Below are 24,999 nucleotides of genomic sequence, written 5' to 3'. Positions count from 1 at the left end.
TCTCTAGATGAGACACTGGAAATATCAGGCCCCATCACCATGGAGTCAAAACTGCACCACTATTCTTGGTTATTATGACATAAACTCTGGACCCGTTTGTGCCTGGGACCATACCAAACAGCAAATTGACAGAGTCCCTCATCTACCCAGAATTGGTAGAGAGCCCCAGCTTTCCTGGAGGATTCCATGCCAGGGGTACAGAGAGGGTCATGCTGAAGCCAGGATGGGGTGTGGAAACACAGAATACCTCAGTGATCAAGGAGGAGAAAGACGGTAATTAGGAAGATTAGAGCCCTGATGTGTGGGAACGCAAAGGTTAAGGAGGGATTGAACCGCAGCCTGTAAGAGTCGTGAGCAGAGAGAAGAGCATAAATACAGCCTTATCCACTAGATCCCAGGGTGCGGAAGTCAGCAAGCACCCTCTGAAGTTCAAAGCAGTAGGATTTTTAAAAACCTGCTGTATTTCACAGAAGGAGTGAAAAACACATTACCCCAAGGAGGGAACAGACTGAAATTATAAATAGGCTTAGGATCAATCTTAATAGATTCACAGCTATTAGCTCTGAGTTGGGTGATTGCAGTAAGCTAGGAATATTCCCCAACCTTTGTCAAGGCTTCTTATGGTGTGGGTGGGGGCTTCTGCCTGAACTGATTTAAAAAAAAAAAAAAAGCCTGGTCCTTCTCCCATGGAGCTGGGGCACAGCATTCCTCCAAGCAACAGCCATGGTAAGTATAAGTATTATAAAGAAGGCCTACTCCTAACCCTCTGAGAACCAGTCCAGAATAAGGTCCAGTAAGCCCCTCCTAGGGGGGATCTAGCCCAAGGTTGAGGGGAGCTGTGATGCAGCCACCAAAGTTTCTTACTGCCCAGAAGTGTCCTCTGGGCCAGAGGGCAGAGCCTGGCTCATCATAAGAATTGAATGAGTTGGCTATTCAGTGACAGACGGAACCCATAGCCTGGAATTTGGAGTCAAGCCTAGACATTCAGAGAGGGGAAGAGTTCTCACCTGGCACAGTCTGGAAGAACCACCAGTAATACTTCTGAGGGAACTCTGACCTGTGTGGAAGGCACAGTACCTTTCAGGCTGGTCATTGTCCATCCCAGAAGGTGACCCTGTTCTCTGGGCCAAGCAGATTTATCCTCTACCTTCAGGAAATTCATTCCTGACACACACACTTACCCATCATCATGGAAGAGGCCAGGGAAGAGGCAGGAGAGGACACTGAGCGGGCTGACGGAAAACAGGTACACATTCACCGCATGGCCAGCACTGTGTAAGACTAGGGAAGACCAGACAGGGTGATGAGCCCAGGGACAGCCAAGTGAGGAGGCTCAACACATCCGAGTGCCAAACAGACATGGAGGAATGAAACAGCACCCTCGTGGTCTGGGCTGCTGACTGGTAGTCAACCTCCTGGTCCTCCCCCATTCCACCCACGAACACAACCACATGAGTCTGAAATTATGCCATTAGAAGCTCATTCCTTTGGTTTCCTTCACGGATCTGTTTTAAAGCATAAGAACTAAGAGAGCAAGCATTTCTACCCTGTCAGTTAAAGCTGAGGGGTTGAAAGTATAGGAAAAGCCATTCAGGGCAGGGTGGGCTCCTGAACTTAACTTCATCCCGCAAGCCCAGCTAACTCCATCCTTATGGATATGGCCACCCAAGAGCCACATTAAAGTTAAGTGCCAGTGGGGACGGGGAGGAGCCCCGGAGGAGGGGAAGCTAGCAAGGTCAGCAGGCACTGAGAGAATCCCAGAGCAGCAGCCCCTGCCTGTGAGGATGATGGCTGTGGAGGCGATGAGGCGATGGAAGTCCACAGCGGCATCAAAGGGAATGTAGCGGTTGAGGAAGGTCTCTCGCAAGAAGGTGATGAGGTTGCGACACATGGTGAGCAGGATGTAGGAAAACATGAAGGAGATGCTGGCCGCCGTGCCCCGGGACAGGATGATGCCCACACGGGTGGTATCAGTGATGCCGCTGTGGTGTGCCGCAAAAGCATAGTCTGTGAAGGGACAAGAGGGCAGTTGGAGGCGACGCTATCGTCACTTGCTGCAGAGCATCACCACGACCACCCACCCCCCTGGCCTGCGGTATATGATGTCACTCACAGTAGGCCCTCTCCAGAAAGAGCGCCCCAGTGATGGCGTAAAACACTGCCACACAACCTATGTGGCGCCGATAGTTCTCAACGAAGCGCTTGAACTGCTGCAGCGTTTGGTGACGGCGGCTGTGTTGAAACTTCTCTCGGTGTGCCTCCGTGAACAGCAAGGGCTGGAACGAAGTTACCCTGGGAGACAAGAAGCCTTAAACTTTGGCCTGTGAGACTCAATACCAGTGGAAACCTGCTACCCCAAGGGGTGTCTCTGAAGAGCGTCCTGGAAGGACAGGTTCAGACCCTTAGTAGGCTACAACTACTAAGTCTAAGTGAGGGCAGATCTCCAAGTGATTATTTCATCCCCAGGGCATACACAGCCTCTACACCAGGGTCCATTCACACAGGCAGCACCTTTCCCTCCCTGTCTGTTGCTCCTACCAGGCACCCACAGTTAGCCTATGGAAGGCTCAAGGGGCCTGTCACAGTTAGCTTTAGTGGTTAACTTGACATCCCTGGGAAGAAGTAACCTCCACTGAGGAATTACCTTCATCAGATTGGCATGTTTGGGGCATTTTTTTTTGTTGTTAACTGATGTAGGAAGGCCCAGTCTACTGTGGGTGGTGCCATCCCTGAGCAGTGAGCCTAGGCTATATAAGAAAGGTAGCTCAACCGCTAAAGGAAGCAAGCTGGAAGCCAGCGTTCCTCTGGTTTTTGCTGCAAGCTCCTGCCTTGACTTCCTGCCATGGCCTCTCTCTATGATAGATTGAAACCTGTAATCCAAATAAGCCCCTTTCTCCCCAAGTTGCTTTTGGTCATGGTTTTATCTCAGCAACAAAAACCTAACTAGGGCAGGTTCTCTGCGAAGGCCCCCCAACTTCCCAGACAGAGGTGAGAAAACATCCCTGAGTCCTGAAGTTCCTTGCCCTTCCTACCACTCTAACATTCATCAGTAGGGAACTGTAGTGACAGGCGCACCGATTCAAAGCATTCTAGCGCAGGGAGTACTTATCTGCCTATAGAGCAGAGTACTCAGCACCATGTAATGGGTGGTTGAAGGGGCATTGACTTTAGGGGCAAAGCAGCCATACTTCTTGCCAAATCTCCGTCGGATCTCTTGAGGAGGGTCTGTGTCCATGGGGCACTGTAGTCTCTGTGGTGATGCCTCAGTCTTGATGTTGTTGCGGGCACAGTGGGCATTTATTCTGGGCGAAGGACTAGGAAGGAAAAGCGGAAAGTGTCTGCCAACTGACCTCCTGCTGCCCTGCTCTGCCTCCAAACCAACTTTGTTGAGGAAAGATAAAATCCCTCCACGCGGGACAACAGGAGTTCCCAGCAAGGTGGACAGGGAGTGAGTTCCAGTGGAGGTCGCCACATGTAACTGTGTCCTCTCTGAGGACACTTGGCCCCGGCAGTGAGTGAGCTCTGCCTAACTCAGCAGGCTCACTTCTCATCCCGATGTAGGATGTACACACAGAAAAAGTGTGCCCTTTTTCTGTTTGCATGAAGGTGCTACATGGGATGGGGGCAGTGCCCAACCTCAGCCATCCTAGGGACAAAATGACAGCTACCCCATATACCCAGACGGAAACTCACCAGATCTTCTCCTGGCTGATGTAGGAGGCTCGACGGCAGAGGTTCTTGATGACTTCGGGCACTTCCACCCCTGTGATGAAGAGCTTGGTGAGGGAACAGCTCAGAGTTCAGCTGAGCCTAGCTCAAGCACAGGGTCCCCCTCTTTCCTAAGTTCAAACCTGTAGAAAGTCTCCATCCAGAGGAGAACCTGCCTCTGGGGACCCCAGCCTCAGTTCTCGGCCCAGTCCAGTGAGAACCGGACTCACCTATCTATTGATCAGTGTAGCCATAAGGGAAGTCACTCAAAGGTCTTTCTGGGCTGGAAAATGTTCATAATACAATACTGGAAACGTTATCTCATTTTCCTGTCAGGGCTGCACACTGAGAACAAAGCAAGGCTGAGCTGCAAATCCGAGTTCTTTTTGGAGGGCATGAGGGTTGAGACAGGGTTTCTCTGTGTAACAGCCCTGGCTGTCCTGGAGCTCTCTTTGTAGTCCAGGCTGGCCTAGAACTCACAGAGATTCGCCTGCCTCTGCCTCTTGAGTACTGGGATTATAGGCGTGTACTGCCTGGCAAATCCAAGTTCTTACAGGAGACTTGGAGCCTCCAGGGTGCTTCTAAGTTCTAAGCCAACCCCGAAGATGTCTTGCCTCATGGTGAACTTATCCACATGAAACCCAAGTGTTTAAGAGTTATTTTAAACTCATGAGTGTTTGTATCCATAGATCACTGTGCATCATATGTATGCCTGATGCCCAAGGGGGCTGGAAGAGGACACCCAATCCCCTGCAACTCGGTTCCAAGTGGTTGTGAGCTGCCATGTGGGTGCTGGGAACTGAACGTGGTCCTCTACAAGAGCAGCAGGTGTTCTTCACCACTGAGCCATCCCTCCAGCCCCAAATTCAAGTGTCTAGCTCCAAATGCCAATATCTGACTCTCCAGTCGTTCGGCAAACAGCAAATGTGGTGAGGTAGTAATCCAGAAAGACCTCGTTTTGGTGAAAGAGAAGAGCTGTTTGTAAAGCCCATGTGCCCTTTTCTGTCATGGCAAACCTTTTAAATAAGCTCAGAAGGAAAGAGCAGTGTGCAGCGATGACCAAAAGGGAAACAAGATGCCACACATTGTTCACTCAGTCCCCTGCCTGGTCACACCAGGCCCGGTATCCCCAGGACTGTGTAGCCTGGCTAGCCTCTGCCCTCAGGCCTAAGTACCCATTGCTTGGCTTCCTAGGAAAAGAAGAAAGCTACAGACTCAGCTTTCCTTTTCACCAGCTCCCCTTGCCTGCAGGCCAGAGGAGGCCTTGTGCAGAAGTTGATCCGCATCTTGCCCAACTCGCTCCATCTCTCAGCAACGCTGCTAGTCCCCACTGTTCTCAGAATCCCGGGAAGGACTGGGTTTGGCCTCAACATGTTCCAAGGAGAATTTCAAGCTACAAAGACGTTGTGACAGCTCAGAGCAGGCCACGCACAGACCCTCGGCTTGCAATCTGTCCCATCCCTCACTTTGTCCCTGACCCTCCACCCACTTGAGTCAGACGCAGGTAGGGCAGGAGGTAGGGAGCAGACAGTATCGTTGGACCTTGACGTACTCAGCAAACGTTTACTAAGCACTTAGCCAGGAGATAGGGCAGGAGTTAGGGGATAAAACCCCAAATACACCCCACCCATACAACCTAGTCACTGAGAACGTACCCTGACCTGAGTAGAGCTGTAACAAAGAGACACTGTTTCCTCCTTGCTCTGGGCACTAAGATCAGAGGTACAGGGGTGGGGTGGCTTTGGCAAGGATCTAGCAGAAGCAGGGCTCCAGTCAACATCTCTTACCGAAAATTGAGTGTAGTAGCAAACATCTGTTTTCCCAGCACTTGGGAGGTAGAGGCAGGAGGATTACCAGAAGTTCAAAGCCAGTCTGGTGCGCATAGCTAGTTCCAGGCCACCCAGTCACGCACAGAGCAAGACTCTGTCTCAAACAAAAAAAATGTCTCCCACCCACCTCTCACCCCACTGCAGCAGCCAGGCTACATTCATGGGCCCAAGGTGCTTCTATCTTCCTGGGCCCTTTCCTCCGTACAAATAAAAATAAATTAGCAATGTTATTCGATAATCACATGAGCATCATCCAGGCTGGCTATATTATGCATTCATTATTATACTGATTTTTTTCCTTCTGGTTCTCATATAAAGTATTTCTGTGGGCTCCTAAAAGTATGTTATGCCTCCTGACACATACGTCAGCCAGCCTGCCAGCCAGGCAGCCCCACCTTTGACACAGAGCTGTGTGAATCGGAGATCGCTGTCGTGGTCCCGCAGCATGAAGTGGAAATCCTCCCAGGTCAGCTCCTCCTTGTCCTGGAAGCCCGACTCCCGGAACATGGACTCCACCACCTCAGTCAGCTGGGCCTTGGACAGGCAGTTGTTAGAGATCTCGATGAAGGACCTAGGGTTGGGGTGGGCACACCAAGAAGGCTCGCTGACCATCCCACCAGGTCTTCGGGGAGATGGGAGGCTAAATCAGGGACCCGGCTTGCTGAATCCCAAGTTCCCTAGTAGTTCTGGAAGGCTCTGGTTACAAAGATAAGGAGGAGGCCCCCTGCTTCTCCTTTATAACTATTCCTGTGATGGACCCTCCTCTTCCTGGAAGTCCCTGTCCTGACTTAACTCTCCTTGCTGTTCGAGAGGACCAACCTTAGCATCCTAATGAACTCATCCTTGGAAATGAGGCCATTCCCATCAAAGTCATACATTCGGAACATAAGGCGAGACTTCTCCTCGGGGGAGCCTGGAAGAAGAAGGGTTCTGTGAGGAGAGCCCAACCCAACCTCCAGAACCCCTTACTAGACTCCCAGGCATCTGTCGTGGATTCGGGGCTCTCTGTTTCCTATAGTTCAGCCACACTGCAGTGCCGCTGTCCCGCCCCTGTCTGAACATTATTTTCTCCTTTCTCACCTTTCATGAAGACTACCAGGATGTCCAGGAACTCCCGGAAAGAGAGGTATCCATTGCCGTCCTTATCAGCCAGAGAAAACATGGACTCCACAAACATGTCCTGGGGCTTGAGGCCCAGAGACTCTGCAAACTCAGCCCTGCTCAGCTCACAGGTCAGGGCCTCACGCACTTTCACTGAGGAGTCCAGAGGCAGAGTCCCTGCATCTGCCTGATTGATGTCCAACACCTGCATTTAGGCAGACACAGGAGTTGGAGGGCGTCCTTCACTTGCAGGTTGGTGGGACCACTTTCTGAGGCATCTGTCCAGCACATGCCCCCATAAGCAGTCCAGGTCTGTGAGTTACAGCTATGCTACAGAGGCCTGGCCCTTTGACTTAGCTGACTGAACCAAGTATGCACATTGGACCCGACCTGGGCATTTGGAGTTACAACCGATAGGTTCCAGAAATGTTGTGACCTCAGCACAATGCTGTGATCTAAGCTCTGTGATCAGAGACACAGGGGTTAGAAGAGTCAGAGAGAAAGTAGACACAATCAAAGACAGGCCTTGCTTGCCAACAGTATCCTCCCCCAGATCTTCCCAAGCCAAGATGAAGCCCTCCTCCCTTTGGGGTTCCTGAGACCGTGTTTATCCTTTATGTCTGTCTTCCATCTAAAGGGGTTGGCAGAGGAGAATTCTTATTGTGGGTCATCTCCATCTTACCCATGGACTGCCCCAGCAGGAGAACAGCCGGTGAGGGAAGCAGGTAGGCCAAGGCCATAATACCTGTTTTTCCTGCCTGTCAACAGCTGCTCAGTCCAAGCCTGGCTGTGTTTTCATGAGGCAAACACTACAGCTTCAAACAAGGTGCTTTAGTGGAAAGAGCCTGGGGCAGGAGGTAAGAGACCTGGGTTCATGTCCCAACCCTGCCATCTGGGTGCTGTGTGCCCTAGGGCAGTTCCCTTCAGTTGTCTGGCCTTCATTTCCTCACCTGCCCTATTTATCTCATAGGTTACGGTGACGATCAACAGGAGCATCTGTGTCGGGCATGGCTTGAGAGTACAGGGCAGCTAGGGGGAGACCTAACAGTCTGTGAAGCTTCCAGAACAAGGTCTTCCCTTCATCCTGATGACATCTGGACTCAGTGCAGGTGCCTGGATCCCACTGGTGCCCTAGCAGGAGCCACAACCCAGCAGCTTAGGGTTCCCTGGTTCTTATGCACACTCAACAGTTGGAGAATTAATCCTGGCCCAGAGTCCATGTACGCATGCCCATTAAATGGATATTCTCCCGTGTCACTCTCTCCCGGCTAGGCAGCTTACTCCTTCCCAGACATTAATTTTCTCCCTTTTGCAGGGCTCCTCTGCTCAGTCCTACCTACCCACTCCCTTCTCCTGGGCCAAACCTTTTCTTTGTGTCCTTGCCAATCTTAACCTCCACCATGATCTTACGCCAGATTGACAGCTTTTCTTCACTAACATATTAGATCACGTGTTCCCTGGATCACCTTTACAGTCCTCATCCCTTACCAATCTTTTGGGAGAACATCAACACTGGCCCAATAGAATGATTAACTTTCTTGGGACGCATGCTGTATTTATGTGTCTACCCTGAGCCCCATGCTGGGGACAAGAACCCAGGGTTTTACACATCCCAGAAAGCACTTGATCAGTGAACTATGTCCACAGACACCATTGGTTCTGAGACAGTAGTCGAAGCTGGATTTGAACTCCCAATCCTCCTGATTACAAGTGTGTACCACCATGCTTTCTACATTAAACCTCCTATTTCCACTCCAGCGTTCTATCCAGGTTATCTTTAAGTTTGGACCAGATGTGGGCATCAGTCTTTGGACTTTTCTCTTCTATCTAATTTTCCCACATCTTCCCAGTAGTTCTCAGAAGTCCATATGGTAGCTCCTTGATACGCTCCCCAAAGAACAGAACTCTGGCTCCGGAAGGGGCACAGAGCTGGCTTGCTATGCTTCATTCCTGTCCACTGTCTCCCAGGAGACCGGACTGAGTTGGGTAGGAACACATCCACAGGAAGTATGAAGAGAACTAAGAGAGTGCTTTTTCAGAAGAGCGCCAGCTCTTTACATGCTCCTACAGACTCCTCAAAGCAGAATAATCTTGGCATCTGTGCCTTTATTTTGTGTATCTCCTTTGGGCTTCCGTTTCCTGTTTGGGTTGGAGAGAAGGCTCAGGAGTTAAGAGCACATACTGCTTTCCAAGGGAACCTGAGTTCAGTTCCCAGCACCAATATTAGACTTCTCAGGAGGTTCCCAACCATTTCCCTGCCATTTGAGTTCCTGGGGGATATGGTGCCTTTGCCCTGTGAGCAGCCACACTCATTTGTGCTGCCCCGCCCCTGTGGACATAATTAAAATAAACCTTTTTTTAAAAAAAGCAAAAATAGTGCCAGGCTGTGGTGGTGCACACCTTTAATCCAGCACTCGGGAGGCAGAGGCAGGCGGATCTCTGTGAGTTCGAAGTCAGCCTGGTCTACAAAAGCTAGTTACAGGACAGATTCCAAAGCTACAGAGAAATCCTGTTTCGAAAAACCACACACACACACACACACACACACACACACACACACACACTAAAACCTCCTGAGGGTATCAGGGTGATCAACCCTAAATTTCTTTTCAAGGCTGAAGACATCAGATGAGGGTAACAAAGCTTTGCTACCAGATTTTACACCCTGTTCCAGACCCCCGAAAAGGAGCTGAACGCTGTAGTAACTGCCATAAACCTGTAGTCACCTTCCCTTCAGGACAGCAGAGCCTGTAGGCAGATCATCCCATGACGAGATGCTGCCTAAACAGAAGCAGGTACTCCATGATGGGAGCTGAGGCTGCCCACGAAGCAAAACAATATCATCTTGTGGGAACTAGAATGTTCCTCTCACTGACACATTCTCTGGAGCCATTTGTAGAACTAAAACTGAAACACTAACCTGCCAGACCACGGTGTGACTAGGGCTGACTGTCCATGCATGCCTCAGACCATGGTGTGACTAGGGCTGACTGTCCATGCATGCCTCAGACCACGGTGTGACTAGGGCTGACTGTCCATGCATGCCTCAGACCATGGTGTGACTAGGGCTAACTGTCCATGCATGCCTCAGACCACGGTGTGACTAGGGCTGACTGTCCATGCATGCCTCAGACCACGGTGTGACTAGGGCTGACTGTCCATGCATGCCTCAGACCACAGTGTGACTAGGGCTGACTGTCCATGCATGCCTCAGACCATGGTGTGACTAGGAATGACTAGCTATGTTAATCTACCAGACCACGGTGTGACTAGGGCTGACTGGCTATGCATACCCCCGGGCTCCCTCTTCTGCCCTTTCTGTCTATAATCTAGAAGTGCAGGTCAATACCCCCAAAGACAGCATTGTGATGTTCCAGCTCTGTCTTCCCCACATGACTATGTTGACAGACTCCTTGACTTTGGTTTGTGAGGCAAGCAGCTGAATGAACCTAATTAGTTGGGACATTCCCCTATGTCCACTCCTCTAGATCTGGTCTCTGACCTGGGACTCTAGTAACATAAAAGTCTGGTGAGTTGACCTAAATCATGACACTTAGTTAAGAATCCAAACCTTGAGTTTTGAATGATCACCCCTATGGCCTCAAGCAGGTAAGGATGCGCGCGCACGCGCATACACGCATGCACACCAGATCTGATCCCACATACACACCTGAGAGAAAAGGTGCCTGAAAAAAGTCTCCAGGAGGTGACTCCGCTGTTCCCTGGTCACTGCCACCCTCATCAGCTCCTGCTCCCGCTGCTCCCACTCCTGGAAGCTCAGCTCACTCTCCTTCAGGGCCCCCCTGATATTTTCGACCAGCGCCTGGCGCTCTTCCTCCGTGTTCAGCAGCAGCACCTGCAAAGGCAGCAGGAGCAGAAGCAAACATGTCAGAACCTCTCAAAGAAATGTGTTTCACTTGGGTCACACCAAGGGTAATTTGGTGTGGCCTTGCAGAAGAGATACTGTCTTTCCATTTACAGAAGAGGACATGAGCAGGTGAGCGTATACTCCATACTGGAGAAAAGCCGGAAGTAGGGAGGGGAGCAGAAGGTGGAGTGGACCCACAACTGGCCTCCTGTTTAACACCCCTCCAAGTGCCTGGAAATCCTCTAAACTGAAATGAGGGAATAGGGAAGAGGACACAACTTCTTCCAGGAACTCCTAACTACCTAGGACACATAAGAACATCCTTCATAGAGAAGGAAGCTGCCAGTGGCTGCCAGAGTATGAGGAAACTATCAGCCAGCATGGTCTAGAACAATACAGACACGTTCAAGTTCATCTCTCTATCAGGTGCTATATCTGGGGACTAGTGACCAGAAACCCTAGCTCTTGGCTTAGCGTTCCTTCCCTTCCACATAACTACCTCATCTACGATGGGGGTCAGCTGGGCCATACCAGGTCATACTCCTTGGGGATCTTGAGCAGCAGGGCGCGGCGCCCGCGGTTGCTGGACAGGATGAGGTTGACCTGCTGCGGGGGCCGCAGCTGGATGGTACGGAGCACGGTGAGCCTGCCATCTACTACTCGGATCTGTCCAGGCTGCAAGTGTACGAGCACCGGCCTGCAGGGCTCCTTGCGGCCCTGCCACTCTGAGGCTGGAAAGCAAGAGATGGGGCTGGGTCACCTAGGGTGTAGAACGCATCAGGAGAGAAAGAGAAGGCCAGTACAGGGTCTCAGCAACAACTCGGCCCCTTCCTAAGCCCCAAGGGTCATTCTCTTCTCAACAGTTCTGCTGTTCCTCTAATCCATGAGGAGAAGAAGGACTGCTGGTTCCTGAGTGTTTGCTGGATATTCCCCGTAATGCTTTGCATTAGTTATTGCATGTCTTCACAACCTAAGATACAGGCACCATTAGGATCCCCCTTTTACAGAAGAAACAGGTTTGGAGATTTAAACTAAAATCTGCCTAAGGTCCAACAGCCAGTCTGCAGTGGTGGAATCAAGATTCCAATCCTTGCTTGACTTTCCTTCATTAATTGCTCCTGTTGCCTGCGATTCCAGAGTAAGATGCTGCAAAACCATCCGGGACTTGTGATTCATAACCCTTTGAAATGAAGGCAGGATCTCATGACTCTTCCACTACTCCATCACATTCCATTTCTTTAGGGTCATTGGGAGGAGCTTTGCAACTTGGAAAGCTGCAGGTCCAATGCCTACCGTGCCTCTCCTCCACCTGCCCATGCTTCCCCGACAGCCCTATAAACGAGAATCCTTTTCCACGGGCTTCTGAGATGGGAGTAGGGACCAGAGCCCTAAGCCATATCCTTCCCATCACCGCCCCAGCTACCCCCAGGCCTACCTTCTACTCCCCCTACAAGCTTCTCAGACATGATGCTCTGGCGGTCCTGTCTCTGGAGCCTCTTGAAATTCCTCATCCGAAGCCGGGCAACAATCCAGGCACTGAGCAGGCTGACTGGCATGAGAGTGGGGGAGGGTATTCCAGGAAGTGAGGGTGGAAGCAGATAGGAGTCGCTCCCGTCTCACCTCCTTTCCTTAGGATGAGTGCTCCCTAGTCCTCCCTTCTGATGCTCCTGCTGCACAGCTTTCCAACTGTGGAGGCCCCATGGAAGGAATGGCTTTGCATCCCACGGGGAGCTCTGGAGAGTGTCTAAAATATCTGTCTTGTCACCAACTGTTCCATTACTCAGATCCCTTCCCAGCCAGGGACTAAGTCCACACTTGGATTCCTCAAACCACAAGCTAGACATACCATACCAGGCTGCTGGGCCACCCACACAGAGCCTTATCATGTTCCTGTTCCAGAAACCGTGTCTGGCCCAGCTCTGCTTCTCAAGTGAGGATTTGTCTCTGACAGCTCCCTAGGCACAGCCTAGGCACCAACAGGTGCGGACCTGGGCTCTTACAGACTCTCGGCCAAGCTAGGCCTGGGGGCATCTCAGGAGATCAAGGAGGCAAGTCTCCTGGGAGCTCAGTTATCTGCAGCAAGACACCTTTTCTTCTGCTTGCGTTTTTCTCACCACCCAGAGGGACAGCTACTCTGTACTGTTTGCTGTCATACATAAAACAAGCCCAGCTCACCCCTAGATTGCACCTTTCAGTAGCCCCATCTTGCCTACCCATTACTCTCCTACCTAAGGGGAAGCAGCAAAGGGTCCCAATGGTGAGTCCGAAGCCAAATCCACTGCCCTTGAAATAGTCCCGAATGAAGAGGGGGACACAAGCTGGCAGGCCCTTGGTGCTGAGCTGACTTGGCTGTGGACAGGGGTCTCCTGGGGAGGCAGAGGAGGTCAGAATATTGAGTACGGGGCCACAATCTAGCACAAGCCCACTGAGGAGGGTGATAACAGAAGAAAATAGGGTACTCTGGGAACTAGAGAGCAAGTAGCAAGACCATGGCATTTGCCTAGGTGGGTAGCAAGCAGGTCCCAGCATGAACTTCAAAACACACACACACACACACACACACACACACACACAAAGAGAGAGAGAGAGAGAGAGAGAGAGAGAGAGAGAGAGACTTCCTTCACCACTGCTATCGAGTATAATAACCTCGCCTTCATTTGACCCTCCTAATGCCACTTACAGCCCCCATCCTGTCCCATTTGAATGTAAGAGTCCTTCCCAGGTCTTTGAGAGAGTCAGTCCTCTTCCCAGTTTATCACCTCCTGGTCTTGTGCAAGGGGTAGCTGTATGTGGCAGCCCTGGTACCCCAAACCAAACTTCACAAGGCAGAACCCTCGGTCATACTACACTTAGAGTGTTCATCCGGCCTCATCAAACCAAGCCTACAGTTGAGGAAGGACAAGACTCTGAACCCTCCCCTCTAGCCTTCTCTAGGTCTCTTACCTGCAAGCCAAAAGAAGACATTAGGCTGCAGGGCTCTGGGGTCCACATTGGTGACAGCCACTAGAATGTCCCTGAGGGAAGTGTTTCTGATCTCTGCAATTTCTTCCTTAGAGAACAGTCTGGCATAAGAGAGGTGGAGAGCTATCATGGTTAGGGAGAAACTTAGGACCCCACACTCTGGTATCCCATGGGCAAATCGTCTCTGGTCCACAGCTGTTTGTGAGAGTCTGCCAGCCTAGGGAGCTGCCAGAGACAAATCCTCACTCGATCCAGAGGGACTGGAATTGAGGCCAGTTGTAGGGTCAAGCAGAGGGCTGTGGTCCAGGCCTCAGTAAATCTGAGACGTGGCCCTGGCAAGCATTACCCATTCCTGCTGTTCTCAAACCAATAGCGATCACCATCCCGAAGTCTGACAAATTGGTCGAGGACAATGGTGCTGAAAAGAGGCCCAGGGTCCCCATGGCTCTCCAGAAGCCCTCCTGGGAGCAGCTCCAGTCGAGACAGGTCCTGATTGTATAGGGCAGCTGTGGCCTCCAGCACCTGGAACACAGGATGATTGAGAGGACCCAGCAACCAGCCTTGGGCAAAGAGACAGCTCCCAGGGATTAGCCGCAGGCATGATAATAATAATAAATGACCTGAACAATATCTCATTCCTAGAGATACACCTATCTCTAGGAATTACACTATTACACCCCAGGCTTTGCTCTGGGTGCTTTACATAAGTTAGAGCGTTTACAGGAATCTTTCCACATATTCAACAACCTGTTCTGTGAATGTTGAATAAAAGCAACAGCCGGTCGTCTACATAGTTTCTTGAGAAGGAATAGACCTGAGAAGCAAATCACTGTGTGAGAGGCTGAATGGCTGAATGATACTATAAAAGGCTTCTATCCTTAGAGTTAGAAAAAAATTTAAAAAAACTAAATCCCTAGCAATCCGTGGTCCCAGTTGCTCACACCTTATAATCCCAGCACCGAGATACTGAGGCAGGGGGATCACCATGCACGCTGCTTGTTTTGAAACAGAGTCTCACTGTGTGTGCCAGGCTCGTGTGGTACCGAGATATTCCTGCGTCTGCCTCCCTCGTACTGGGGTGTAGATTTGTATCACCTCACCCAGTGCCAGAGCTTTCTACCTTGTTTTTTTTAAATAATTATTTATTATGTATACAATATTCTGTCGAAGAGGGCACCAGACCCCATTACAGATGGTTGTGAGCCACCATGTGGTTGCTGGGAATTGAACTCAGGACCTTTGGAAGAGCAGGCAATGCTCTTAACCTCTGAGCCATCTCTCCAGCCCTCTACCTTGTTTTTAACTTCATTTTATTTTCTATTGCGTTTAATTTTTGGGTGTAAGTTGTGTGTGAGTGCAAGGTGATGCGCATGCGGACCCCAGAGGACAGCTTTCAGGAACTGGCTTCCTCCTTCCACACGAGGACCCTGGAGAATCAAACTCGGGTTGTCAGGCTCAACAGCAAGTGCCTTGACCAACCGAGCCATCCCAGTGGCTCCTATTCTTTACCGGTGTTCTAAGTACCTGACCAGACTCATTTCAACAACACCTAGCTGAAGCCCATGACTTATTAAATTGATTTGTCTCACGATCCCTATCGTTATAAAAAAATGTTTTAAAAATGTTTGTGAGATCACTGTACATGTTACTTTTGGGCAGAGGTGAAGAGAGTATTTCTTGAGACAGGGTCTCCTGTAGCTTTGGCCAGCCTGAAACTTGCTGACCTTGAATTCCTGGACCTCCTACCTTTGTCTTCCAAATCCTAGAATTACAGGCGAGAGACACCATGCTGGGCGTAGCACTTTCCTGTAATAAGCCTTTCGATTCTTTCCAGTAACTCTACAGTAAGGGCAAAGCACAGTACACTAGGCACACAATTGTGGAAACACATCTATGCCTAGGTGACTGTGCCAAGACGACTGTGCCAAAACGATAGGGCAATCAAAGTTGGTCTATCGATGAGTAGTCAATGCCATTTGCCCACAGGCGATAGCTCAGAGTGTAAAAGCTAACTTAGGCTGAAGACAGCGGGAATATCAAATACACAGAAACATAGTTTGTTCCTAAGTCAAGGGCCTGCAATACCACTCTAGGGCTGTCAAGAGTAACAAAATTAATGTCTACCAAGTAAACGCATTACATGCAATAGACAGTCAATACATATTTGCTGGACCTTGGCCTTCAGAGTCAAAAGTCTAATCCTGCTAGACTTGGAATCTCATAACTTGGTGGACAAGATTGGGAAAAGTGACCTTCATGAGTTTTGTCCCCTGTCAAGTGCTTGTCTCTGGTAACCATGTTTTACTATCCATCTTCCCTGTTTGGGAATGGTGTACCCAGGCCCTCCCACTCAACCCTCTGGGTCCTAACCCTTCCTCACAGTGCCATTGCTTCTTGAGAGTGAAGGGTTGATGTCTTGCCAGTGGGAAATGGGAGGCAGACCCAGTGCTGCTCTGGCATTGGTGTAAGAAGGCAGGCCTAGATCCCGACCCCGCTGCAGGCAGCTGGCCACGTAGTCTGTACGGGAGAACTTCAGTGGACCGGGCCAGAAATCTGAAAAAGGAAGACTAACACGTTGGAAGAGGTCAAGGGCCATCAATGCAGCCTCCAGCCCAGACCAGTCCGACCAATGCCAAGAACATTTGAGCCATGGAGAAGGAATGGGGTCACGGTCAGTGGATCAGAAATTTTCCCAGCAACGGATGACATACATCCCTCAGCCCTGAGAACTCCCCCCTTCCTGGCTCAGGTCCAGCCGGATCTCCTCCCAGGGGTCAGAGGTTCACAGCCTGCAGGGACAGCCTTGGGCTTACCTCGCACATCCTCAACCACGACATGGTCCTCTCTCTCAGCGATCTGGGAAACCATGCCCAGCAGCAGCGCATCCACATCTTTAGCACTTCGTAGGTTTGGGTGCTTAAGGAGTTGGGAAAAGAGGGACATGGATAATGGAGTCAGAGGTTGGGTAGCCTGGTGCCCTCCACCACATCTGCCACATCCTTGAGCCCACTCAGTCGTGCCTTTTGCTCCTGGTGGGCATTCCTCAACTTCGGGTCAATTCTTCACTCAGGGAAAATTATATTCCCACCCAAAGCCGATGTCTTGGAACACAGAGGATCTTTAAACGTTTATTCTGTCCTAGATTTGACAACATGATGGGCAAGGTCCCTAGACGCTCATCTTTGCTCTCTCATTAGCTAGTTGTATGATCATGGAGGAGTCATAGGACCTGTCTGAACTTGCTGTTCTCCTTTTACCAGGGGAGAGCCCGAGACTACTGGTATATATACTCAACTCTCAAGCAATTGCCTAGGAGGGATAGCATTGCTGGGTGCTCCAAAGCCTCCAGGGACCCAGAGCTGTCAAAGGAGAGGACATACCTAGGAGGAGCAGTGAAGGTGGAACCGCACCAAGCACATAGTGTCCCCTCCCCTCCTGTCACCCCCTCCTTGGGTGAGGATAGGGGACTGACTTCTGACCAGGTACCCAAGCTGTCCCCTTCACTCTAGCCCATCCAAGCTGCCTACTGCAGTCCCATTGTCTACCTTCTTCACATACTCAGACACATGCACATACAACACACACACACACAACACAGCATATACATATATTAATCCAATATATGTCTCCAACTCTAACCTCTCGACTCCAGTAGCTGTTACAGACCCGGAGGGCTCCGGAGAAACTTGCGTTATTGGCAATCCTCTGGAAGTGGCAACTGGCATCCCTAAAATGCAAAGAACAAGAATGGTTACTGAAACCACAGGGTCCTAATGTCAGACATCAGCTTTGCTCTCCAAGACTTCAGCCAGGGGTCCCAGGCCATAGCCTTTCCTATTTTCTGTGTAATCAAGACATCTGACCTTGGTAGTTACTGAACTATCTGACTTTTGGAAAGTCCTATCTCCCATCTGACCAAATGTGTGAAAATTTGGCCATAAATATATTTTATCCGCGCCCTTTCCAAGCGGATAAGAACACACACAGATAGCACCCATGCACACACAGTTAGGAGTCCTTTGGTACCACTTGGTAGGAGTTCTAGGGCCCTCTAAATAGTAGATCCACTGATGCATACATCCTTTATGTAAAGCAGCATAATATTTGCCTATAATCTATGCACAGCGACCCATACAGTTTAAGGACTCTCTGAATCTTTGTATGTATGTTTTGCACAGACATATTCATGTGTGTTTGGATGCAGGTGCATGTGTGAGTGTGCATGTATGTTTGTACACATGTATGTGGAGTCCAAAGTCCTTGGGTGTCAGTCCTTGGAAGCTGTTCACCTTGTTCTTTTGAGGGTCACTCACTGGCACCTAGGACCTGACAGTTAGGCTGGACTGGCAAACCAGCCGTCTCAAAGGGTCTGCCTGTCTCTGCCCTCTCATCATGGGAATCACAAGCCTGAACCACCAATCTGTCTGTTTACAGGATGTTAGAGATTGAACTTTTGAACTACAGGCCTTGTGCTTGAGTGGCAAGTACTTTCACCAGCTGAGATATTTCCTCATCCCCTACATTGTTATAATATTTAATATGACATAAATGCAGTCTAAATAGTCTTTAGATTTTATTCTGTTAGGAAGAATGTCCCTAAAATGTCTACATTTTCAGTATGGAAGGAACTTTTCCGGATACTTAAAATCTGAGGTTGATTGAGTAGATAGGGAACCTAACATTGTAAGGGCTGACTATATATGCACACTACCTGTATATACTTTTATGATATACACATCACGTATACACAGTTTTATTTATATGTATGTATACATTCTTTTTAAAGAGAAGGTCTTGAGTAACCCAGGCTGGCCTTGAATTCTCTGTATAACCTTGAACTCCTGTTTCTCTTGACTTCATCTCGAGTGCTGGGAAAAGAGATTATAAGGATGCACCCACCCTCTCTTTCTAAAAATGAAGTTTTCCCATTTGGCCTACTCTGGCTCTCTGAGCTCAAGCAACTCTCCCATATCAGCCTCCCAAGCAGGAGAGACTACTTTAGACACCCGAGCCACTGCAACCAATTATATGTATACATTTCTGAAGGATGCAAGCTTCTCTCTTTTGATCAATCAAGTGTGTACTTCTGTAACCCAGCCTAGGAGGCAGAGGCAGGATGATCTTGGCAAGTTCCAGGCCAGCCAGGGCTACACAGTCCTGTCTTGACAAACTAGCGACCAAACACATACAAACAAAGCACACAGTTGTGGGCTACAGACAGTCCACACCATGCACAAGGGTCTGTTCAAATCTCCTTTCTTTATTCTCACCATTCTCTCTAGAAACTAGCTGCTCCAAACTGATATAGAACCCTGTCCTGCTCCAAGACACAAATATGTGAGCCCCCTCTCCTACCTCATGTAGACCCCGGGGGGCACCATGGTGGAGAAGAACTGCTCAGAGGCCACCATAAACTCCGGGGAGATGCTGGGGTCCAGAAATGGATGGTATCCTGAGGTAGGAGGAGAATTGGACCCATTAGGACTTTAAAAACTCACTACCAGCCTTTCTTCAAACGATACTTAGCGATCCTCAGCCCTCCTCCCCACCCCTCACCTGCATACTTGGGGGGAGTTTGCTTCAGGAAGCTGGGCAGCCACTCATACATCGCAATGTTCTGAGGGGAAAGAGGTATAAAAAAAATGTGTAGGGCTGGGCCAGGCAGGGTACTGAGCCCAGGAAAGCTTACGAGTAGACACGAGGACCCAGCAAAGCCGATCATGGAAGAAAAGATTTAAAAACAAGGGCACCAAGAATCAGGTTCTTCAAATATTTACTGAGAGGGAAATGTTAAGTAATGAACAAACCTAAAATTATCTGGCATAAACAGAGTTTGCCTCTCTATCATGTACAGTAGTTTTCCCGGATCTCCAGGAAGATGGACCATCTTGGAAAGGGGCATCATGGGAAGGGGCCTTGTCCAAGGCTGGGGAAGCTTTCCTAGTGGAGCCAGATCTCCCTGGATCCTACTCGCAGGTGAGCGCGGGTCAGGAGGCACCACTCACCTGGTAGGTAGCAATGACCCTCTTGCGCGCATGCTGGAACAGCTCCTCATCCCCCCAGTGTGGATGCTCCCGCGCCAGCCTCCTGGCACACAGATTGTGGTAGCGAAACCACAGCAGGCCCAGAGCTTGCAGGAAGGGCTCCCTGTTCCCGCGCTGGGCCCCAAAGGCTGCATCCATGTGGAGACAGAGGGGGTTGGAGGAAGGCGATGGGAGGCAGCATGAGCCAGGGGAGCCCAGACCCACAGGCAGACCCCTCCAGCCCAGTCCCCAACCCCATCAGCCTGATGCCTCCAACCCTGCTCCTTCTGCGGGGACCCCTCAGTCTCACCATACATCTCCTCCTGCCTGTCCTGCTCCCTGGCAGGGTCCGGTGCCATCCACATGAGCAGAGGGTCCTGGGATTTCCGAGGGAATGCAGGATCGGTCCCCGATGCCAGCTGTCCTCCTGAGAAGCTCCTCAGCGTGTCACTCCACGAGTGAGAGGAGCCATAGATGGCACTGCCATCCAGCCAGCCGGTCACCTGATTGGTCTATAGGGGACGTGCTGGTGAGCCAGGTGGGGCGGGGGGCAGGCAGGTGCCAGAGGGTGGGAAAGAGCCTCACCCTGACCAGTTTTCCCAGCGGGTCTAACCTCAGTCTCCCTTCCCGCCTCCCTGCCCTCCTCCCTGGCTGCCTGGCCTCACCAGATCCCTGGGGTTGCTGGGACTCTGTCCGGTCTTGTGGTCCCAGCGGCTCCTTTGAAAGGGCAACACCACGTCCCCACGCTTGTCAGGGTCGAACACGGGGTCCCCACGTGGGATGTAAATGTTGAGGAACTCTGCGGGGCAGCCTGGCGTTTCCACACTCACCAGGTCAGAGAGCACGTGGTAGCCTGCCCATACATAAAGCAGGAGGGATTACCCGGCTAGCCAAAGGCCATGCTCTTCCCTGTCTCAGGTGTGGAGGCCTCCCCGCTTCTCGAAGCTTCAGGATAGTCATCTCCTATTATGGGCAAGTCCAAGCCCTGACCTCCACATCCCCTCCCAACTCTCTTTCTCCTGCCCTGCCTGTGCCTACACCTGCTTTAAGATGTTGTCATTGTCAGTTTGGCCTTCTCCTTGGTAACTGGGAGGTGTTTGGTGATGATGCCTCAGTAGGCAGGGTTGTCAGCACCAGCTCCAACATGTAGCTCAGAGCCTCCCAGAAGGCCCGCAGCCAAGCAGGAAGTCACATGGGAGTCAGCAAGGGCACCCAACATGGCCAACAGAAGCCATCATTGCTGCAGGACCAGTCATTAACCCCCGTTACTGAGCTTGTGACACCCCAACACCCCCATATAGCCCTCTCTGCTGAGGTCAGAACCCTTCTCTCAGCGTGTTCTAGCAGCCACTGGGGCAACAGGGTCCCAGGGACAGTCTATCACAGTGTGGACACCAACCCTCACCCCAAATGGAGAGATGCTCCTCTGCTCTCCTCCATGTCCTCTTCCAGCACAGGGAAGATTCCTACCAGGCTTCACTTCAGCGTGGGTCCTCCCTTCTTCTGCTTTTGTCCCTACCCTACTTCATGATTTCATGGCTTCCTCTTCCATCTCTCACGCCCATCTTTGATCCTCCATTGTATCTTTCCTCATCCCCCCGCCCCGTTCCTTACACACTGAGGTGTTCAGTTGACACCCACTGGCTCTACTCCTCCCGAGGCTGATGTTCTCACCGAAGAAGACACCCAGGACTGTACGGTTCCGCAGAGAGGGCTGCCCTGCAGGACCTCTCATGGCCGTGTTGCTAAGTTCTCGGGGGTTAGGCAGGTAGGGTTCTCTCAAGGGCTGGTACACTCCATCGGCATAGCTGGCTGGAACAAGGCGCTGCAGCCGAGAGCCTGGCACAGGAGAGGTAAAGACAAGGATGGATTTGGTGTGTGTGTCTGTCTGCCTGCCTGTCTGTCTGTCTGTGAGTGCAAATACCCTAGAGGCAGAACCCCTAGGCCTGAAGTTACAGGTGATTGTGAGATGCTGGACATAGGTGCTGGGAACTGAACCCAGGTCTTCTGTAAGAGTAGCAGTTAGTGCTCTTGATCACTGAGCCATCTCTCCACTCCAGGGAGCATTCTTGACCTCTACGTTCAGGCTTCCCTCCATACCTTGAATCCTGAAGCCTTAGATATTGGCAGCCTCTGACGATAGTTGCGATAGCCTTTTGTGATACTTGCCAACTCTCAATCTCCACTGGAGGGTACCACCTTGATGCCCGGACTAACTTTGCCCTCACCTACCTTTGCTGCCCCATCTGTGCTCCATGAGGTTGTTATACCATCCATCAAATCGCTGTACCTCCCAAGAAATGGAGTTCTGAGCCCCTGTGTGAAAATAAAGGGAAAGAGGCCGCTGGGCAGGTGCAGGCAGAGGGGACCAAGCAGGCCATGAGGGAACAGGGCCTGTGATTCTGATTCTTGAAAGAGCAGGAGGAGGAAGTACGGCCCAGAACCAGGGCAAAGTGCTGTCTACTCTTTAAGCCAGGACTTGACTCCGAAAGTGGAAAATGGTGCACGACCATGCAGCACCTGCTAACCGTGGCCTCAGAGGAGAGGCAGAGCAGCACAAAGCAATAGGATGGGGTCACACAAGCTTGCACTCCTCCTATTGCAAGTCTTTGGGAGACACAGGAGGACAAAAATCATCCCTAACCCTCAGATCCGGTAGGGAACAAGAGCCAGCCACACCCTGTAACTGGGAAGGACAAGTCATTCTGTGACCCATCACTGGGCAGGAGCAGTGTGAAGAGGGACTTGGCTCTTTCTCACTGAGCAGAGCCCCAAGGCAGGGTGTGTTACTGCTACTCTGGTCTTTTTCCCAGTTTCTTGGGTGAGACCAAGGACTGATCCTGTGAATGACCTTGCCCCATCCTCCTTTGGAACATCTTGTCCCTCATTTCATCCCTCCTCCTCCTTTTCTTCTTCTCTTAATTTATTTATTTTGTGTGTCTAGGTGTTTTGCCTGCATGAATGTCTGCATACTACACATGTGCCTGATGACCACAGAGGCCAGGAGAGGGCAACTGACCTCTCGAATCAGCATTATGAACAGTTGTGAGCTACCATGTTGGAAACTGAATCCAGGTCCTTGGAAGAGCAGCCAATGTTCTTAACTGCTGACTCTCCATTCCAGTCCTAATTCCTGTTTATAATGCTACTATAATAACCTACAATCCAGGAGGGAGCATTTGGCTGATGGGGTGGGGGGGAAACTGAGGAAGCACGACAAAAAGGGAGGGTCTAGAATCTTCTCGGTCAGTAGGTCAGGAGACTAGCCAAACCCTCCTCGTCTCCAAGAAAATTTAGAAGACTTTTCTGCTCGCCCGAGAGAACAGAAGAAAGGGCTCTAACAATGATCAATACCTCTGATTGTCCTTAGACCAAGCTTAAGATCTCCAAGCTGTGGGTGCTATATGCACACACAGGCACACTCACTGGGGCGGGGGGGGATCAGGAAGGAAAACAACTAAAGTTCTAATATTTGAACCTGGCTAAACACCTAGGACAGCAGGTCAGTCACTCACACAAGACCTCTAGAATAAGATGAAACGGTGGTAAGCCAAGGAAGGAGTCTCTCGGGGAGAGTCTATCTTAGGGGTAAGAGGAAATAGCTGGCAGAGAAAATGAAGTCTCAAAGAATGGAGAGTATGGGAAAGAACTCAAACGTGAGCAGCTTTGGCAAGGGAGAATGTAAGGTCCGTATCACTGTCTTGCCACTGCCAGCCAGGAGGTGCTACTTTACAAGGTCCATCTTCATGAATCACCCCCAAGATGCAAAACACCTTTGAGGTTTGCTCTTGCTTGCTTGTTTCGATGCTGGTGCCTCTATCTCCAAAGTGCCGGGATAGCTGCCAGGTGCCACCACACCTACCTTCCACCACTGTGGGTCCAGTTCCCTCTTCAGAGCTCTGGATTATAGGGAACAGCCACTAATGCTAAAGTTCTCAGACTTCTAAAGCTGGAATTGCTGTGGGCCGTATTGTGTTCTGATGTTATTGTTTTATTTTGCGCTTTTCTCCAGCACTGGGGATGAAGCCCAGGACCTTATATATGCTGGACAAAAGCTCTACCACTGAGTTACATTCCCTGCCTAAGAGCATTTTATTTTAAAAACACTGGTGACTCCTCTTTAGCCTTGGGTTCAATTTTACCCTAAGATGCTTTATTGTTTTACGCGTCTACTCAATCTTTCCTGTGCCAAGTCAGGAGAACTTACCTCATCTAAAAGGATAAAAGACAGTGGAGCGAGAAAGGGCCTCATACTAGAGGAAATCATTTTTATTCTGTCATCTCCCCATTTATTCAACAGCTAGAAACAAGAACCTGTCATGTACAGTGTATTATATCTTCTTGAGATTAAGGTTGTAGAAACAATAGCACACATCTCTGTAGAAGACAGAGGACATGGGTTCTCTGCTCGTTTGCGCACTTCTTCCCAAGTCTGTACTCACCCAAACAGGCCGATGTCCCAACCAGGAGTATCCAGGCCAGACCTAGAGGGGATCCCATGATGAAAATGGTAATGAGGGATTAAGTGTTGGAATTCTTCAAAATAGAGACCTAGAAAAACAGAGGATAGAAGAATGAGCTCAAGGCCTTCGTGAGAGTCAGGATAAGGCTTCTGCAAGACTTCTAAGAATCCAGGCCGGGCAGAACCTGGAAACAACCTAAATGTCCCTTGACTGAAGAAAGGATAAGGAAAATGTGGTACATTTACACAATGGAGTACTACACAGCAGAAAAAAAATGATGACATCTTGAAATTTGCAGGCAAATGGATGGAAACATCATAGAGTGAGGGAGCCCAGACCCAGGAAGACAATTAATATATGTACTCACTCATAAGTAGTTTTTAAACATAAAGTAAAGAAGACCAGACCACAAATCACAATCCCAGAGAACCTAGACAACAATGAGGATCCTAAGAGAGACTTACATAGATCTAATCTACATGGGAAGTAGAAAAAGACAAGATCTCCTGAGTAAATTGGGAGCATGGGAACCATGGGAGAGGGTTGAAGGGAAGGGGAGAGGCAGGGAGGGGAGCAGAGAAAAATGTAGAGCTCAATAAAATCAGTAATAATAATAATAAAAAGAACCCAGGCTGGAGAGTTGGACCTAGGAGGCGTGGTCAGCTAAAAGCAAGCGCCTCACTGTCTCTGAAGCCTCTCATTCATTCAACCTTTAACTGATGAGCACACATTGTGCACAGAACTGGCCTAGGCTCTGGAGACGACGTGGTAAACAAAGCAAAGCCAACCTTGCTCCTGTGGCCTTTAGTTTCTGAGTAGTTGAAAACCCTTGCTTTGGTCCAGCTGCCCACACAGTCTGCTCCACTGTCAGAGCCTAACTTGGGAGGAGGTAGCAGAGAAACCCTGCTGAGATCTCGGGTCTGCTGCTCATCCTCTGTGGGATCTGAAGTAAAACATTCATCTGATTGCACAGTCCTGGCCAGGAATGTGCCTGAGCTGCTGGTCTCCCAGCGTGGCAGCCAGCATCCGATGTGGTGATGAAGCTG

At 50.3% G+C, this 24,999-nt stretch overlaps 1 protein-coding gene across 1 annotated transcript in view; it reads right to left on the bottom strand.

Moving 5' to 3' along the window:
- Positions 1-24,999, bottom strand: part of Duox1 (dual oxidase 1) — a 33,760-nt gene that overhangs the window by 7,455 nt on the left and 1,306 nt on the right. The window contains exons 2-27 of the mRNA XM_041679095.1: positions 23,933-24,041; positions 21,723-21,806; positions 21,165-21,329; positions 20,156-20,343; positions 19,801-20,002; positions 19,473-19,639; positions 19,024-19,084; positions 18,823-18,919; positions 17,107-17,194; positions 16,281-16,383; positions 15,848-16,020; positions 13,814-13,989; positions 13,450-13,568; positions 12,735-12,872; positions 11,942-12,055; positions 11,038-11,237; positions 10,309-10,494; positions 6,618-6,843; positions 6,357-6,450; positions 5,933-6,108; positions 3,694-3,763; positions 3,189-3,314; positions 2,114-2,292; positions 1,777-2,007; positions 1,182-1,281; positions 1,008-1,057 (exon numbers count right to left, since the gene is read on the bottom strand). Of these exons, the coding sequence (XP_041535029.1) occupies positions 1,008-1,057; positions 1,182-1,281; positions 1,777-2,007; positions 2,114-2,292; positions 3,189-3,314; positions 3,694-3,763; positions 5,933-6,108; positions 6,357-6,450; positions 6,618-6,843; positions 10,309-10,494; positions 11,038-11,237; positions 11,942-12,055; positions 12,735-12,872; positions 13,450-13,568; positions 13,814-13,989; positions 15,848-16,020; positions 16,281-16,383; positions 17,107-17,194; positions 18,823-18,919; positions 19,024-19,084; positions 19,473-19,639; positions 19,801-20,002; positions 20,156-20,343; positions 21,165-21,329; positions 21,723-21,806; positions 23,933-23,990 (3,571 nt within the window). The 5' untranslated portion in view covers positions 23,991-24,041. The remainder of the gene's footprint in view (positions 1-1,007; positions 1,058-1,181; positions 1,282-1,776; positions 2,008-2,113; positions 2,293-3,188; positions 3,315-3,693; positions 3,764-5,932; positions 6,109-6,356; positions 6,451-6,617; positions 6,844-10,308; positions 10,495-11,037; positions 11,238-11,941; positions 12,056-12,734; positions 12,873-13,449; positions 13,569-13,813; positions 13,990-15,847; positions 16,021-16,280; positions 16,384-17,106; positions 17,195-18,822; positions 18,920-19,023; positions 19,085-19,472; positions 19,640-19,800; positions 20,003-20,155; positions 20,344-21,164; positions 21,330-21,722; positions 21,807-23,932; positions 24,042-24,999) is intronic.

The sequence above is a fragment of the Microtus oregoni genome, unplaced genomic scaffold, assembly GCF_018167655.1.
Source record: "Microtus oregoni isolate MIOR12 unplaced genomic scaffold, Mior012 000031F_ref0000149, whole genome shotgun sequence".
Lineage (NCBI taxonomy): Eukaryota > Metazoa > Chordata > Mammalia > Rodentia > Cricetidae > Microtus > Microtus oregoni.
The sequence above is the reverse complement of the archived record's forward strand: the minus strand, read 5'-3'. Positions and strand labels throughout refer to the sequence as shown.